This window comes from Salvia miltiorrhiza, chromosome 4 (assembly GCF_028751815.1).
Source record: "Salvia miltiorrhiza cultivar Shanhuang (shh) chromosome 4, IMPLAD_Smil_shh, whole genome shotgun sequence".
NCBI classification, from domain to species: domain Eukaryota; kingdom Viridiplantae; phylum Streptophyta; class Magnoliopsida; order Lamiales; family Lamiaceae; genus Salvia; species Salvia miltiorrhiza.
In genome coordinates, this window is record NC_080390.1 from 715,000 (window position 1) to 732,701 (window position 17,702).

The 17,702-nt window shown below is 36.6% G+C and overlaps 5 protein-coding genes across 8 annotated transcripts; 3 read left to right on the top strand and 2 right to left on the bottom strand.

Moving 5' to 3' along the window:
• Positions 1-16: 16 nt before the first annotated feature.
• On the bottom strand, positions 17-2,975 carry LOC131022004 (pentatricopeptide repeat-containing protein At1g15510, chloroplastic). The gene has a single exon (XM_057951347.1). It carries the CDS (start codon positions 2,887-2,889, stop codon positions 256-258), a length of 2,634 nt encoding a protein of 877 aa, XP_057807330.1. The 5' UTR covers positions 2,890-2,975; the 3' UTR covers positions 17-255.
• Positions 2,976-3,781: 806 nt separating this feature from the next.
• LOC131022006 (SPX domain-containing protein 3) lies at positions 3,782-4,962 on the top strand. Its single transcript, XM_057951349.1, has 2 exons — positions 3,782-4,165; positions 4,324-4,962. The coding sequence occupies exons 1-2, from the start codon at positions 3,929-3,931 to the stop codon at positions 4,843-4,845; spliced, it is 759 nt and encodes a 252-aa protein (XP_057807332.1). The 5' UTR covers positions 3,782-3,928; the 3' UTR covers positions 4,846-4,962.
• Positions 4,963-7,021: 2,059 nt separating this feature from the next.
• LOC131022008 (vesicle-associated protein 1-3-like) lies at positions 7,022-10,427 on the top strand. 3 transcript variants are annotated; one of them, XM_057951355.1, is made up of 8 exons: positions 7,022-7,347; positions 7,684-7,754; positions 7,870-7,951; positions 8,045-8,160; positions 8,247-8,408; positions 9,186-9,263; positions 9,897-10,022; positions 10,145-10,427. In XM_057951355.1, the coding sequence occupies exons 1-7, from the start codon at positions 7,296-7,298 to the stop codon at positions 10,017-10,019; spliced, it is 684 nt and encodes a 227-aa protein (XP_057807338.1). In that variant the 5' UTR covers positions 7,022-7,295; the 3' UTR covers positions 10,020-10,022; positions 10,145-10,427. The 3 variants fall into 3 exon arrangements, with proteins under 3 accessions (XP_057807338.1, XP_057807337.1, XP_057807336.1); XM_057951353.1 differs by having other exon boundaries at positions 7,055-7,347; positions 10,174-10,427; XM_057951354.1 differs by having other exon boundaries at positions 9,897-10,427.
• Positions 10,428-13,093: 2,666 nt separating this feature from the next.
• On the top strand, positions 13,094-13,638 carry LOC131022009 (putative lipid-binding protein At4g00165). The gene has a single exon (XM_057951356.1). The coding sequence runs from the start codon at positions 13,094-13,096 to the stop codon at positions 13,493-13,495; it is 402 nt and encodes a 133-aa protein (XP_057807339.1). The 3' UTR covers positions 13,496-13,638.
• Positions 13,639-13,768: 130 nt separating this feature from the next.
• Positions 13,769-16,302, bottom strand: LOC131022007 (spindle and kinetochore-associated protein 1 homolog). 2 transcript variants are annotated; one of them, XM_057951352.1, is made up of 9 exons: positions 16,079-16,302; positions 15,882-16,006; positions 15,647-15,759; positions 15,487-15,556; positions 15,041-15,108; positions 14,792-14,897; positions 14,676-14,705; positions 14,242-14,355; positions 13,769-14,046 (listed from the first exon to the last, which is right to left on the bottom strand). In XM_057951352.1, the coding sequence occupies exons 1-9, from the start codon at positions 16,173-16,175 to the stop codon at positions 13,972-13,974; spliced, it is 798 nt and encodes a 265-aa protein (XP_057807335.1). In that variant the 5' UTR covers positions 16,176-16,302; the 3' UTR covers positions 13,769-13,971. The 2 variants fall into 2 exon arrangements, with proteins under 2 accessions (XP_057807335.1, XP_057807333.1); XM_057951350.1 differs by having other exon boundaries at positions 15,041-15,111.
• Between the last annotated feature and the right edge of the window lie 1,400 nt (positions 16,303-17,702).

Genomic DNA, 17,702 nt, shown 5'->3' on the forward strand with positions numbered 1-17,702 from the left:
ATTCAAGAACAAGGTGTAAACTGAAATCTGTCTGTATATATCATGTGATTCTTGAACTACAAGATATTTTACAGAGATGACTACTGAACTGCAAGGACGATAGACGAACATCGCCCTCACACGAGCTTTGTTCGACATCTTCCATATCTATGCAGTCATCCATCTTCATATTTCCACAGATACAAATATACAAGCTGAACTTTTGAATCCACTTACCAAATTTGGGATCTTACAAATCTGGAAGTAAATCTCAACTCAAGACAATCCCCTATATCCCTCATCTCCACAAGAGCAGCTCCCATCCTTGAAATGGTGGAAAATTTGAGTGTCTCTAACAGAAATCTCTCTCCGAACAGCCTTGGTGATGAACTTCATCGTGTTGTGGCAGCTCTCACACATGTAGAGATTCTTGGTAACCCAAACAGGCATCCCCGGGGAAGTGTTTATGAGCCCGTATGCAACGGCCAACCTCTCACTGTGGCCGCAGAAGACATCAGCTTTTGAAGCTTCAACTTCATTTGCAAAACTTCTCTCTGGATCACCATGACCAGCTCCTTTCATCTTCTCATAAAACCCTTGCAAAACACCGGCAATCTCTCTCATCTCGGGGTGGGAAGTGTCACCACTGAGAAAGGCATGGACTTTCCCTTTCACTTCTACCCAACTGCAACCGGGATCAATGGTGAGCCCTATCTCTCTCATTGTTTTCCTTAGTTTAGCAACCTCGTCCCACTTACCACTGTCGGAATACAAATCACACAGCAGAATGTAGTATCCCACGCTCCGGTTATCCATCCCAAAGATACGCTTAGCAGCTATCTCGCCAAGATCAACTCGTCTGTGAATCCTACACGCGTTCAACAAGGCTCCCCATGTAGCCTGATCCGGTGTCATAGGCATTTCTCCAATAAACTCATACGCATTCTCCAGCTTCCCTGCACGGCCCAGCAAATCCACGACACAAGCATAATGCTTCATATTTGGAGTGATGGAATACTGAGTTTCCATGCTGTGGAAATATTGCATCCCTTCCCTCACCATCCCCGACCGGCTGCAAGCACACAACAGAGCAATGAATGTGATCTCATCCGGCCTCACTTCTGATTTGATCATTTCTTGAAACAACTCGGTGGCAAGTGCTCCTTCACCCCTCTCAGCATGGCCAGTTAGCAAGATATTCCAAGAAGCAACATCCTGTTTCTGTGTCTTGAACTGATTTCTCGCAGGCACTATCCTCCCACAACGGATATACATGTCGAGGAGTGCATTGGGTAGAAAACCCTCGAATGCTAGCCCACTCCTCAGCACGTGTGCGTGGATTTCCTTCCCACACATGAGTGCTCCTATCCTCGCACACGCAGAAAGCACAGAGAGTAAGGTAACTTCATTCGGCTCTAGACTGATTTTCATTTGCCTGAAATAAATCAACGCTTCAAAGCTTCTGTTATTGATTCGAAGACCAAGAATGATGGATGTCCAAGATACTACATTCTTATCAGGAATCTGATGGAACACCTCTAGAGCCTTGTCAATGCATTTACACTTGGCATAGAAGTCGATGAGAACATTCGCGACCATAAGATAACCTATAAGGCCCGTCTTCTTGGCCAACTCGTGAAGCTTGATTCCCATGTCGAGGAAACCAAGAGAAGCACAGGCGGATAACACACCGGCTATAGTGATCTCGTCGGGGGCAACCCCTTCTAGCTCCATCAGTTTATAAGTTTCGACAGCCTTATTGGCAAAACCATTGTTGTTATAACCCGTGATCATTGAAGTCCAAGAAACCACATCTTTACACTCAATCCCAGCAAAAACCTTCTCTGCCTCACTTAACCTTCCAAAACTGGAATGCATCTGAATCAATGCATTGCCTACAGAGTCATCATCCCCAAATTCCATCTTTGCAACGTATCCATGAACCGCCTTCCCAAGCTTCTCGTCAGCAAAGACCTCACACGCTGAAATCACACTAGTCATGGTCATCAAGTCCGGATGGAAGCAGCATTCCCTCATGGAAAAGAAGAGCCGCAGCCCTTCCAAACACTCGCCATTCTCAAAGTAGCCCGCGATCATAGCATTCCACGAGATCCTATCCCGCCTATCCATCTTATCAAACACCATCCTCGCGTTCCACAAGTCTCCACACTTGACATACATAGTGATCAAAGAGTTGACAACATCAACATCAGCCTCAAACCCGAAACGCAACACGTGGCCATGGATCTCCCTGCCCCACTCCCAATTCCCCAAACCACCACAAGCCCTCAACACACAAGGGAAGGTATACACATCAGGCCTAACCCCTGCACCACCAAGCCACAACATCCTCCCATACAACTCGATCGCCTCTTCTAAAAAACCCTTCTTTGCATACCCACCAATCAACACATTCCAAGAAAACAAATCCCTTTCCTCCATTTTCCCAAATACATACCACGCATCACCCAGATTCCCCAGCCTCACAAACATGCTCAAGAGCGCATTCCCGAGTCTTAAACTCAGATGAGTAATCGAATTCGACACCAGAGAGTAGATGAACGAACCTTCATCAGACGCCCTCTTGTACTCGCACAACCTTACCAAAGATACAAACGTTTCTTCCTCTATATCAGTTGGGAGCTCTTTCCCCACAGAAGCAAGAACATTCACGGCTTGATTCAGCTCGCTTTGAGTGCATAGCTGAGTTAGATACGAGTTGGGGTCAGCAGCGAAGGATGAGCTCGAGTTTAGAAGAGAATTGTGGTGGCTTTTCCTGAGCGAAAATTGATTGTTTCTCGAGATTATCTGAACAAAACTCTGACTTCTAGAATTGGGCATTCTGGAAAATTGGGGATTTGAATGCTCGAAACAGAGAGAAATTCGTGTGGTTTTCGTTGAGACAGCCATTCTTGCTGCTCAGGCATTGGAAGAATGGAGTGAGGGTTTTAGTTGAGGTTTAACTGCGTAAAGAAGAATTTCGGATAACGTAAAACGGCGCCGTTTTGGTTCAATTCTGTTCGTCCAATTATTTATCGTTTAAAAATAAGGGATTATAGCAAAAAAATACACGAACTTTGATAAAAGTTGCAATTTTCACCTGAACTTTCAAATTGGCCAAAATATACCTGAATTTATATTTTTTGTTGTAAATTTCACCTCGACGGAGTTCAATCATTGCAAGTTCAGGTGAAATTTACAACAAAAAATATAAGTTCAGGTATATTTTGGCTAATTTGAAAGTTCAGGTGAAAATTGCAACTTTTATCAAAGTTCGTGTATTTTTTGGCTATAATCCCTTTAAATAAATACATTCAATTTTTTTCTTAAATTTCCCATTATACCCTCCCAACTCCAAAAAGGCTACGTGGCAATAAGAATTCCCACTTGTGAATCCCAAGTCACACATATATAGTAATTTTCCATTCCCGTGGGAGATTCCTAGGAATCATTCTCTTCTAAATCCTTATTCTAATTAACGACCATCTAATTAAAATATGATTATCCAAATAAGCACTTATTGAATTATTCCCGGCATATAAGATCCAAATATTTCCGCAACTAGTTTGGTTTCTCGTCACTACGAATGTACCATGCGAATCGAGTCAACTGACACTTTCGTCAGTAATATTTTACAAATGACACTTTTAATAATATAAATGATACTATGTCGAACGTCTAAAATGCGGCTATGTGGAGTCGGTGTAGGGAAATTTAAGATTAATTAGAAAGTAATTAAGAAAGAAAAAAAATTGATTAAGTCATAAAAAGTCATTAACGACCGTAGCGAGACGAATATGCTGGGAATTCAGAGGCCTTCTATACCTTTTTTTAAACGCCACTTCATCACGCCAAGCATATGCTCTCTAGATATTCTATCCTTTTCAAATAAAGCCACCTAATTCCCTTCTTCACGCACACACACACGCAGAGGAAATCTCGATCGATCATGAAGTTTGGGAAGAGATTGAAGCAGCAGACAGAGGAGAGTCTGCCGGAGTGGCGGGATAAGTACTTGTCGTACAAGAGGCTGAAGAAGCTGGTGAAATTGATCTCGTCGTCGGCGAATGGATCGCGGCACTGCGGCGGGGCGGAGGCGGAGTTCGTGTATTTGCTCAACGCTGAGATCGACAAGTTCAATGCCTTCTTCATCGAGCAGGAAGAGGATTTCGTCATTCGCCATAAGGTCTCTCTCCATTTTTTCTGCTTTTGATTTCATTTCTAGGTATTGATTCCGTTTGCTTCAGGATCTGTTTGATTTAGATAAAATGTCATTCAGTTAACCTAATTTAGACGATGATCGAGGAGTAGTCAAATGTTTGGGGAAAAAAAAAATTGATGCAGGAATTGCCGCATAGAATAAAGAAAGTGATGGAGAAATGGGGCCCCAACGGCAGCGATGCATCGGAGGCGGAATTCACGGAGCAAATGGGGAGAATTAGGAAAGACATGGTGAATTTTCACGGCGAGATGGTTCTGTTAATGAACTACAGCAACATCAACTACACAGGACTGGCGAAAATCCTGAAGAAATACGACAAGAGGAGCGGCGGAGTCATGCGGCTGCCCTTCATCCAGAAGGTGCTGCAGCAGCCCTTCTTCACCACCGACTTGATCTCGAAGCTCGTCAAGGAGTGCCAGACCACCATAGAATCGGTCTTCCCGCCGTCGGTGGCCTTCCCCGACAGGGAGGTGGCGGTGCCCGGAGATGGAATATTCCGGAACACGGTGGCGGCTCTTCTGACCATGCAGGAGATGAGGAGAGGGAGCTCCACCTACAGCCATTTCTCTCTGCCGCCGCTCAACATGCCGGATATCGATGTCATTCACTCCTTGCAGCTTCTCACTCCCATACAGATCCCCTGATTTTGGAGCAATGGAATTATTAATTAGTTTCCACTTTGATCATCTTCTATACTAGATACACTATTAGTGATACGGGTTATTGCCGTTTAAATACATCAATTTTCCTCCGATTTTAAATTTGAACATAAATTTTAAATTCTTTATTAAAAATATATAAATTTTAATATTTATTCGATTTTTCACGTCGACCCGTATTTTTTCAAAATTGAATTTGAGGTGCTTCAATATGACGTTGTAAACATATTTCAGATATATAATTTCATATTCAATTCAGAGGAAATGGAGGTTGGTGTTAAAAATCGAGTAAGTATTAAAATTTATGTATTTTAATAAAAATAAAATAAAATTTATATTAAAAATTAAAATTGGAGAAAAATTGGTGTATTTAAACAGTAATAAGCCTTCATTATTACTTCCTCCGTCCCAACTTTTAGTATTCGTCCCAATTTTTAGTTTCAATTTTTAGTATCCATTTGAGAGTGACGTTTTTAGTATTCGTCCCATTTTTTAGTATCCATTTGAGAGTGACACGGGTTCGATCCCTCTTGGGAGCGAATTGGAGATTGGAGATATAAGGTGGATTTGGTGTATGGAGAGATAAGGTGGTTCTTGGAGTGGATGGGGGAACTAACTACTAACATCTTACATGACTTTGCCCGATCAAAAAAAAAAAAAAATTGAAAGTGACACGAATTTTAATAAAGTGATTAGATGTACTATGAGTGAAATAAGAGCCACACATTTTACTGAAAATAAAAATAAATATTAAAATATGAGACGGTCAAAAAAAGAAAAATGAATACTAAAAGTTGGAAGGGAGGGATTCTTAGTTTTTAACTCATACAACAAAATTTATCTAAAGTGGTTGACTTCATACAACATTTTTGTTGATACTTATATTGTTGTCGATTTGCAAAAAAAACAAAAGTAAAGGATGATTTGGCGCTATATATATCAATATATGACACGTACCTAAAGAGTGATGAGTATTTTATATTGAAATCAAATGTTTTGTTTTGTTTTGCTTGATTTAGTTGAGACCGATAGGAAAATAAATAAATCGAATTTGGATTTGACAATACTGAGCGATAATCATAATACCCTTAAATGTCCCACGCCATCTGAAAATAGAAAATAGTTGCATGAACATATAAGTTGATGACTGATGAGCCTTCAATAATTTATTGAAAATAATATGAGATTTTTTTTTGTTTTTTATATTTCTATTTCTTTTATTTTTATAGGAGAAATAAATATTTTAAAAGAACACATGGCGATGGTCTCAAACCTAAGATCTTTGACTTCAATTATGGTATATTTATAATATTTTGCTAAAGTGTCGCTAATAAACTTTTTGTAATTTTGAGACATTGAAATGAGTATCGCATATGTATCACTAAACTACAACATCGTATTTAGATGATGCATGACGCAAATATACGTACTAAATGCAACACTATTTATAATATGTGATTACGATATTTTATTGAGGTGTCGCAAATAAACTGTAGCAATTCTGAGACGTTAAAATGAGTGTTGCATGTATATCACTAAACTATGACATGATATTTAGATGACGCATAATTAACGTAAATAAACGATACATAAAGCGTAAGTGTAGTAATTTTACGTCACATACATATAGTGTTGATGTGCGTATGTTGCAATAGGTCTGTTTTTCTTTTTTGTTTAACTTTGAGATTAACTTTAATATTAATAAATTGTCAAAATTTTAATGTTGACATATTAAAAAATTATTATATAATTGTTTTCAATATTTTAGAAAATATTTATGTAAAATTTAATGAACCTATATAATTAGCACAAAAACTTGGGTACAACCGGGTGTATATTAATCGGGTTGATCTGCACTCAAAATAGTGTTATTTATAGGGTTCGGATCAAGATACGAGTTCGGATAAAAGTGTAGATCAAAATCTAAGTGAGGGTGCAACCCGATTGTACCGAAGACCACCCATAGAAGTATACAAATTTAATTTCGAAAACAATACCAAATTTCTTAAATTTATACAATTAAAAATCCATATATCATCAAATGGATTGAAGTTATAATCGGTCCAGATTTAAATCCGAACATTACTGAATTTAATTATGTAAAACTTCAACTCGTAATTCAATTGTGTAAAGATTATGGCCAAATATAGCAACGCTATACAAAAAATAACATTTAAAAAATTAGGTTTGAACAAGTTCCATGGATATTCAACGTCGTACAACAATAAGTGAGAGGAAAATATAAAAACAAAAATAAAAATGAAAAAAGCTATTCCCTTCGTTCTTGATCTTGCAAGGGTTGATATTTGATTTAGGAAAATTCTCGATTTTTTGGAATTCTGCATATCTTCCATTCTCCCCATTTCACAATTCTTAGAAATTTCAGACTGTGTCGCGTAAAATTTCCGGATTAAGATAAAAAAATTCGGAAAAAGATGACAATGGGAGAGCTTCTCCGTATCCAGCCTTCAGAGCTAAAATTTCCATGTAAGCGAATTTCGAAAATTTATACCCTTTTGTTCGATTTCCAACGATGAATGGATAAAGAGAAAAAAAGAGGAATCCTGTTTTTACTTTATGTGTTCTTTTATAGCTCTTTTAAGATGCTTTTTTGGGGTTTCTTTAGACTAATTAATTTTTTCTGAGTTTTAAACAATTTCAGATTTTTTTATTTGACTGTTTATCCCTTTTCTGTTTCACATGAATCTAAGAATTTATGTATTTTTTAATATTTTTTTTGGACGTGATTAGTTTATTTTGGTATGTGATTGGCTGATTGCTGATGTGGGGTTTTGATTGTGATTTTATGTTTTGTGGATTCAGTTGAAGTGAGGAAACAGAGTTCATGTGCTATGCAGTTGGCTAATAAGACAGATCAGTATGTGGCATTTAAGGTAATTTTAATTCTTCAAAGATCATAGTTTAGTTAGTGTGTGTGCTTGTTTGATGAGTTACATTTGATTAGAATTCTGCAGTTTCATAATTTTGATGCTATGTTTAATGGAATAGGTTAAGACAACCAATCCAAAAAGGTATTGTGTTCGACCGAATGCTGGCGTTGTTTTGCCCTTTTCTGTGTGCAATATCATAGGTGAAGAGCACTACGATCAATATCAAGATTCTTTTATCTTCTTGAGTTTTAACTAATTTATCGTTTGGGATTTTTGTGTTCCGTCGTTTGTAGTTACCATGCAAGCACAGAAGGAGGCTCCCCCTGATATGCAATGTAGGGATAAGTTTCTAGTTCAGAGCGTTATTGTTCCGAATGGCACAACAAATAAGGATATAAACCAGGAAATGGTGGGTTAAGTTTGCTATATAGTGATAGCGCATAAAAATATTTCAAGCTGATGTTGGCATTACTTTCGATCAATCTTTTTTCGTAGTTCAACAGAGAGAGTGAGAAGTTTGTCGATGAGTTCAGATTAAGGGTCATTTTCATTCCTGCAAACCCTCCCTCCCCTGTACCTGAAGAAGATGAAGAAGGGAGTTCACCTGGAACATCTTCAGCTGAGGATGAAATTAGAAAATCTTTGTTGTCTGAAACTGTGAGTGTAGTCAACCATTAATCTGTTTCATTTTCTTTTCTTAGCCAGATCGTTACAGCAAACAGTGAGAAATGCATTTCTGAGGTGATGGCTCTGAAGCCCTGCAAGGCATATTAGAAAGTACCTTCTAATTTAATGGTCCAAAACTATAAATTCTGAATCGTATGGTATCTCGAGAAGTCCGTTTTCTTTTAGGACTGCAAATGCATTATTAGGTTAAGAAATGCTTTCTGCGAGTATTGATTTATCATGTAAAATGTATGCTGCTGCTGCATAGTTGAGTTCACCTCTCTATTCTTGTGTGTTACTCTCCTAGAACAAGGGATTGTGCAAAATAAATGTACAATCAGTTTTGACTCACCAGTTAATAACCTTGCACTACGTTAAGCTGAAAATCTTTAGTGAGAAGTTCAGTTATTTGAAATCATGCATTTTCACATCTTTTTTGAATTCTTGATCAGTCAGTGCTGGAGTAAGTAACTAATATGCAGATACATACTAATGGAATAGCTGTTCACGTCATGTTTTTTTTTGGTGCTTGCCTATGTTTCAAGGTGTCTAAATTTTTATTTTATGTTGAATACCGAACATTCGGAAGCTATGATCAAGGATCATTAGTTTGCTTTTATTTGGAACTTGGGCCTGTGTAAGTAACTAGTAAGTAGTTGTTTTGTTTGAGTAGCTGCTTTCTTTTAGATATTAAATATAAAGTGTCTAATTTTTTGTTGGTGTGTTGGTTCTGGAGTTCTATTTGAAATGCAACTTTTATATCTTCAGGATCGGTCTGCTGTCTTAAAGTTGAAAGACGAGAAAGCTTCTGTTAATATACAAAATGATAAGCTCCTTGGCGAATTGGTACACTTTCATTCATATGTTCTGTGTTATTAGTATTCCCGTCTGTTCTCATCTTATGAGTGTATGTTCTAATAGCACTTTCATAGACTACTACCGTCCGATGCTTTTCTATCTGGACATGCGGATTTGAACATATTATGCTTCACTGATAGCCACACACCTTTCACTATCTAGTGTATTTAGGCCTGGCCTCAGCAGAGGGGTTTTGCGGTTTAGAAAGAAACATGATACTGATAAGGATCTCATTTGACCGTAATGCAAGACATATAACTCTCGTCAATGCTAGAGTCGTCAATCATCTGCAAGGATATTTCACTTAGAAATCTTCATAAGATTTGCAGAATCACTTAAATTCAATTTAATGATAAGAAACTTTGTTAAGAGCCTGTTTCTTTTTGCTTACATATTTCAGGTTCTTTGCTAATTTATTTCTGTTTGTTTCGAGACTCTGGGTCTGCTTGCTTGATCTTGCAATGACATATATATTAAATAAAAGACGCTATCTGATACTGAAACAAGAATTGAGACGGTCTTTTTATCCTCTTATCCTCGACTGCTCTGTTGATTCACGTGTAACACGCAGTGAGCTTCTGCTTTTATATGTTTACATGGTTTGTTGCATTTGCTGGCCAGGAATCGATGAGGAAACAAACTGGACAAGGGCGACATGGATCCATTTTCGTGCTTCTAGTTGGCCTGTTTATCGGAATATTGGTGGGATACTTTATCAGGATACAAGTGCCGACATTGCTGTAAGAGGTCTGATTCTTTGTTCAGATGTTAATCATGTTATGAATTTGCTCATCAAAATCTCTTTCAATCTTGCCCCTAGTAGAGACTTAGGTCATAAGTATTTATTTTTTCGGCTTTCTATCATGTAGTACGACGTTTTGGAATCTGATTCTTTCAGAAACATCGACGTTCTTGATGCCCGACTTGTATTGATTCGTGAGGCGAAGGCAACGGCCTTTTTAAGCTCAGTTTCTCTTTCCCTATCTACTTGCTGTGGCCTCTTGAATTCATTATGAATGCTGATATTTTGGAAAAATTTGTAAAGAAACTATCCGAAGATGGATTATGCTGTCATAGATTGGGTGTTATGGTGTATGTTTGTTTGTAAATTTATTACTTAATTAACCTATTAATGCAACCATAATCATATCATATGATGCATAAGTTCAGATTCTAAGCTGTATAAGCAGACACATAAATACTATTCTAATATCTACTTGAAAAGAAAACATAATTAGAGCACTTGATAGGTACAAAATGGTAATTGGATGAATAAAACATTGTATTATGCAAAGACAAAAAAACAATTGAATTAAAAGTGTATATAAGAGATCATTCTCTCTCTCTCTCTCTCTTGATAAATTACACAAGTATATGAATGAATAAATAAATAAATAGACTGCACGATGGATTTGAATCCAGAACCTCAGGCTTTGGGCGTTAACCATCTATCGCTAGATCGACACATACATAAAAGATCATTCTTTGTCTTTGCGATAGGTGGTTTCCATGTGCTTGGCCCTCTCGTAACCAAATTTGAAGACATTTGCAACATTGGGAACTCTGTAATTCTGTGCAATATATACCCCAAATAATGTACCTGCTATGAAACTAATTTTTGTAGTGAATATCGCCATATAACTCTAATTTGGGATCCTATAGTTAGATAGAAGAGGAAAATGGGGAAAGGGGAGATTTGGGTAGGAGAATACAAGAAAAATAGAGGAAAAAGAATAAGAAGAAGAATAGATATGAAAATTAAATGCTTATGTATTCTATTCAAACTAATAATATGGGAATTTATATATAGTGATGGTGGTAGGCATTTCTTGTGGAAGGGGTTAGCGCTTTTCTTGGAAAATAGGGTTTCTTAAGGTAAATCTATGCAGTCATATTATGACCACCCACAAACTAGTTTAATAGAAAATTTGGTTAATTGGATAACAGAATCCGTAATTTACGGGTTCGGTTATCAGTTATAGCAAAGCATGAAATTTAACAGCACTAGTTGAACGACATTCTACAAGCCTAATTTAGAATTTAAGCTTTCTTATTCATATAAATTTATAGTCTACGAAAGCCTTCATCAATCATTTTCTCTTGATCAAAAAGCAAAACTATTAATGACTAAAAGGTGTTTAGTTGTGAAATTCGGTTAATTTGGATTTACTGATTAATCGAATCAGTATTTGGTTCCGATTAGTGAATTTGGAGAATTTTGGTTACGGTTAACCGAAATTTCGATTCAATTAAACCGTAATCAAATCGATTATCACTCCTAGCTAGTTGGATGATTAAAGATGAAATATGACTTTATTAACCACTGATATCAAAGTGAAATGAATTAATTACAAAAATTAAAAGTGAGAAGAAAAGTAAAAACTTTCTTGAAACTATGAAATCTTAACAAAGGTGCAAATTGCATCACGCTCGATCCACGCCTTTAGAGTTGGTGGAAGTGGAGCCATTGATGTCGGGCTTCACTTTCCCCTTTAGAAACGCGCTTTCATCCAAATTTCTAAATTTGGGTAAATCGTATGTCTGTGCAATGTATATTCCTCCGATCACCCCTAACATCAACCACAAACCCTTCCCAATAAATCCCATATTTTCTACCCTAATTTTGTTTCCCCCCCTAATTGATCAACAATTATGAACAAACTGTAGTTGAGACTTGATAAATTTTTGGGTTTTTGTAATGCAGTTTAGTGTCGTATTGTTCAAGAAAATTCCCGGTTTTCAAGGGTCAAACTTTTGTGTGACATGATGATGAATTATTTAATAGGGGTTATGGCTAAAAAAATACACGAATTTATAGTTTTGTTACAATCTTCACCTAAGTTTAACTTCAACGAAATTTGAGCTTAATTGATAGTCGAAATTAAATCAGATATATTAATTTTTTACCATCTTAGATCTCCGAGCTTTTAAATACTTCTCATCATTAGAAGTTGGACCAATATTAGGTAAACTTCTGATTTCGACTATCAACTAAGTTATAAATTTGTCAAAAGTCAAACTCATGTGAAAATTGCAACAAAATATAAATTCATACTTCCTAAAATTATGCATACATTTCCTTTTTGATACGTCCCCTACAATTATGCACACTCTATTTTTGGACACTACCTCACATATAATTCTTACAATTTTACCCTTTTAACTTACACTATTTACTCATAATCTACTTAACAATATCCTTTCTCCACTATCATTACTACAAACAGCTTTTTATTAAAACATGTGCTGTAGTCAACCATGCATAATTTTGGGGGACGAAGGGAGTATTTTTTTTTTTTACTTCATTGAAAGTTCAGGTAAAAATTACAACTTTTTCTAAAGTTCGTGTATTTTTCGGTCGTAACCCTTATTTAATACTAGTAGGTTATATAATATGTTATGAATTTTTCACATAAGCCAAAGTGTACATGTACTGATAAACAAGAAACTAGAGCATCTTGGGCATGGAACTTTACAACTTAGGCAACCAACAACCATGAAATGAAATGAAAATGGGAAGGAATTGATTCCTTGGATCCCCACACAATAGAAACTAACAAGAAGCAGCAGCCAAGTCTTCACATGCAATATTTTCCAAATGGGCCAAACATCCATGGCTGCACATAAAGATGGGGTGGCCACTATCATCAACATAGAGATCTTGTTTTGATTCAATCAAGACCAACCATTTGATGAAACAAAATGAAATCCAAGGCCAAGAATCAGCCACACAAAATAGAAAAATATTTGCTACAGTTTCTATATATATAACCCCAATATGCATAATTCTAATACACATAAGCTCTTGAGATAAGAAAATGGCAGGAGGTCTGAAACCAGTTGCTGCCACTCTCATTATACTCAACATAATGTTTACCACTTGTGTTACGTCGACATGCCCACCGACGCCTCCGGCCCCGAAACCAGCTCCATTGCCGCCCTCCCCCACGCCGGTGAAGCCAGCTAAGTGCCCGAGAGACACCCTTAAGTTCGGTGTCTGCGGGGACTGGCTGGGGCTTGTCCACGAGGTTATCGGGACGAAGCCTAGCAGCGAATGTTGCGCAGTTTTGGAGGGCATCGCTGACCTCGAAGCTGCATTGTGTCTGTGCACTGCAATCAAGGGGAATGTGTTAGGCATTCTGAAATTTAAAGTACCTGTTGCCATAAGTCTGGTGTTCAACTCCTGCGGGAAGAAGCTGCCGAAAGGCTTCGTCTGCTGAGAAGGATTCTACTCTCTACCCTTTTACTTGATTGTACCTGCTTGTAATTTTCACTTTGAGTTTGCTGTTTCTGTGTCAATGACATGTCAGCTCCCACTGCTTTCTTCTTTAAGTAATAACAATGGAGTCTCTCTCTCTCTCTATCTCTCTCTCTCACACACACACACACACACAAACAATGACAAAGAAGTTTGTGATACTCCAGCATGATGTAGTAACGTACCCGAAATAATGAGTATAGGTAATTGCAACTGAGAAGCACAAGAGAAATGGTAGACATGCATATAGAAATGCTTTTACTTTAGAGTGGTAAAATGAAAGAACCAAAAACAAATAAAAATCTTTAGTGGCAGCTAATAACTGAAGCATATAATGCCACTCCTCATCCAAACTAATGAACATTGATCCAGCAATGATTGCACTGTCCAAGAACATGGTCAGACCTCATAAATTTTTGTTTGAAGATACATGTTTGGCTAAGGTCTCAACAGGATGATGACACGGTCATGGCCAATTCGAGTTTCGCTTATCCGCCCGAGATGCCTAAGCACCTAGCAAGGTCAAAAAACAATGGAGGTTAGATCCTCCGACCGTTTAATGATCTCGTGATACAAACTTCCGCATGGATGATAACTAATAAAGAAAGTGCTCATATCTTCAACTGATATTATAATTAGATTAAAATTGCTTCAGCTGATTTAGGCACCAAAATTGCTAGGTAGCTCATACGGATAAGGAAAACTAACCGTCAATAGTGCTCTTCCAGTGTTATCAAGTTTTAGAGAAGGCCCTTTTATATCTGACTCTAAGAAAAAGTGTTTTCCTTTTACTGAATCTGCCATTGAAATCTCTCTTAGTTTCTGCAAAAGTTGTACAATACACATATTAAATTGACCGTAAGCTATATTCAACACGAAGGAAAACAGAACAATCATGAGATATCCCCTGATAACCCTTTTTAATAAGTTATTTGCACAAAATATCTGCCGAATTTTTCTTTCAATAGCTACTGATAGAAGTTTGAGCAGCATTAACCCTTTATACAATATTACAAATGAAAGAATCAGCAGTTTCAATATCTTTCCCCAAAAGCATGCTATACAAGTAGATAAATAACAACAAAAAACATCGATGTATTCTTATAACATGCAATTAACTCTGTCTGAGACAATAAACTTACCAGAGCCTTGTCCAAGTTGTGGTCTGACAGCTGCACAATTTGAAAGAAATAAAACGAATAAGGATCAGTCTAATCAGGGAGTGTAAGATTCAGGGAATGTGACAAACAACAGATACCTTTTTCCTTGGTGCTGAGATAAGGTGCGCATTTGCTTCAGCATAATTTGCCATGTCACCAATTGCGGCATTCATCTTATCCAAGGTGAGTCTTTGCTTCATGTACCTACAAGTTACTAAGTCTTAGACCTACTAGCTTAAATGAGCAAATAAAGGGTTGAAATTCGAGAATAGCCTTAAAACTTAAAAAGTGATTTTAAAGTTCATATATTCCAGATCACAGCTGAATTAATGTCAGAGTTCACTTACGGTGGCACTGAATTTAGTTCTTCGGCAGTAATGTACCACATTGGAGGGGAAGCTCGACCTTTCTTCTCCTGCTGTAGAAAGTGAAAGTATAAAATGCAAAAATTCCATGTATACTATACTCCTCACTGCATATTTTAGCTCTAGAGTTCTAGAGTTTTACTTGTGCTTTGCCTCTGAAACTTGGTTGAAAAGGCAATACGAAGGCTCTAACTCAAAACATTATATGTTTTACATCATCACAAACCTCAATTCAAAAATCTGAATAAAGGGTTCATGGTCAGTTGGTGTTCCTCATTCTCTTAAAATGCTGAAAGGCAAGCATGCTGGAGGTTACAAAATGCAATTCTGCAACCTTCACAGCTCAGCACAATCAAAGATTTAGAGAAGAAGTGGACTTGTGAAGCGCACATACAAAAAGATGCAAAACAATGAATGTGATTCCTTACTTTAGGTGCAGGCTCCTCAAGCTTTAAAGACTCAAATCTAAGATCTTGCCCAAACTCTTCTTGTTGTGCCCTAAAACCAATAGAAACACACCGAATGAAATAGATTAAAGATCACAATCTCATGAACCTAAATTACAGTAGCATCTAGAGATAACATTACCATTTGTTATTATCCTGATTCAAGTTAGTAATTCTTTCAGGGACACATGATGAAACACAAGCAGAAATGCTCTCCAATTTCTTCTGTTGCTGCAGTGCTGCCTCTATTAACTTCTGCAACAACAATGATAACATTAATAAATTTAAAAAAAAATCAAAAAATCAAATTTGTTGCTTAGTACTTGAAATCGCAAGCATTGAATTCAATTATACCGGAGCAGAATAGAAACTTTTACTTTGGCTTTAGGGATAGCTCGAGTCTCATCGCGTAAGCGATTCTTGATATTTAGAACCTGGAGCTCCATGGCCTTCAACGCGGAATCTATCGCCGATAAATCGGCGACGCTGCCAGCCGGATACACTGGGGAGAAAGTGATGAGAAATTGGAACGCTGATTATTGATAATTGAAGTAAGAAAATTAGCATTCTCAACTGTTTCGAGCAATGACTAGCTGCTGCAGCTCCGCTATTCGGGAATTGAAAGAGGAAATCAGCGCATCGAGAGACGCTCCGGCTTCTTTCACATCCATCCTTGAAGCTCTGATTGAGAGAGAACTTTGAAGCTCTGTGTATATTTGAATCGAAAACGAAACCGCTCTTCGCTTTCACTTCTTTTCCTTTTTTAACACAAAAGGGATGTTTTTGAATGACAAATCATTATTACTTTTTCCCTCCCATTTAAAATATATCATTACTTTTAGGTACAGAAATAGAAAAATGTGTAATTAATAAATAAAATGAATCAATGAAAATTATTTAACTATTAAATATAAAGAGATAATATGTTACCAAAAAAAATAAAGAAAATTAGACATTCAATTATAAAAAAATGAGACGAAGAGAGTATAAACTAATTGTTGTTAAGAGTTCATGAACATTTTATATGAGTTGATGACTTATTAAGTACACAAAGTTATTCCCCTCAAAAAAAAAAAAGTACACAAAGTTATTCCTTTTAAAGAGAGAAAAAGTTTTTTGTATTATTTTTCATTTTGAATAATAGTAATAATCACACATAAGGAATGATCGACCTGCCAAATAGAAAAATAACAATTAAACAAAATAAAATCTGATTGATTTATTTCAATAGACCGAGCCTGGTCTTCTCTCAATATAAATGAGATTACAAGGTCTCTTTGAATTTTTATTAAAAGATACTAGGACATTTGACACTCTTTTTTTCTTTTGAAACAAGAAATATAGTATATGTTATAAATCAAGACAAAAACAATGGAAGTTCTCAGTTCAACACATAGGACTCTCGATAGTTCTAGTAAACTGCACTAAACAATGAGCGGCTCTATTAATCGAACGATACATGTGGTTAACTCGAACAAGAAAATTAATTCTCTCTCGTCACATTAAGAATCTCGCAAATGTCATTCGATAGATGTTATCTATCGTCTTGTGGAGTAGCCATGGCTCTAGCTGCAAGCATGGAGTCAGTGAATATCTCAACATTTCTCAAATTGTGTTTAATGCAAACCAAAGGCGGCGCGCCCGTCAGTGATGTCATCAACGACGGCGTATACCGTCGGTAAATCCCGTGTTTTTTGTAGTGTATTAGAATATCGTGTAAACGGTTTATAGCAGGATATTATTGCAAATATGTGAAGTAGCAATTGGATTCGAATATTATAAAACTCGTTTGATGAAATTGGTCGTACATAAGTATTTTTGTATTTACCATTGACGCTATGCAGTTCAATTATTTTCTTTATTTCTTTAATTAATGATGATCATAAATATTTTCTTTCGTTAACAAAAACCAAAACTTGTCTATACATTATATATGTATGTGCTTTTCTAACTATTGCGCGTAGTTAGAGATATTTTATATGAAAAAAATCAAAACTTACATATTATTGCCATTTATTATACTATGGTTTTCTTAATGTATAACGTGAAATAAATTAAAGAAAGAAAGGGAATAAAACTAGTTAAAAGTGGTAATTAAGAACTTTAACACAAACTTAAAAGTCATGAAATATAAAATAGATCGACGACAAGAGAATTAAATGCCTGCAAAGGAAATCACCAAACAAGCATAGTAAAAA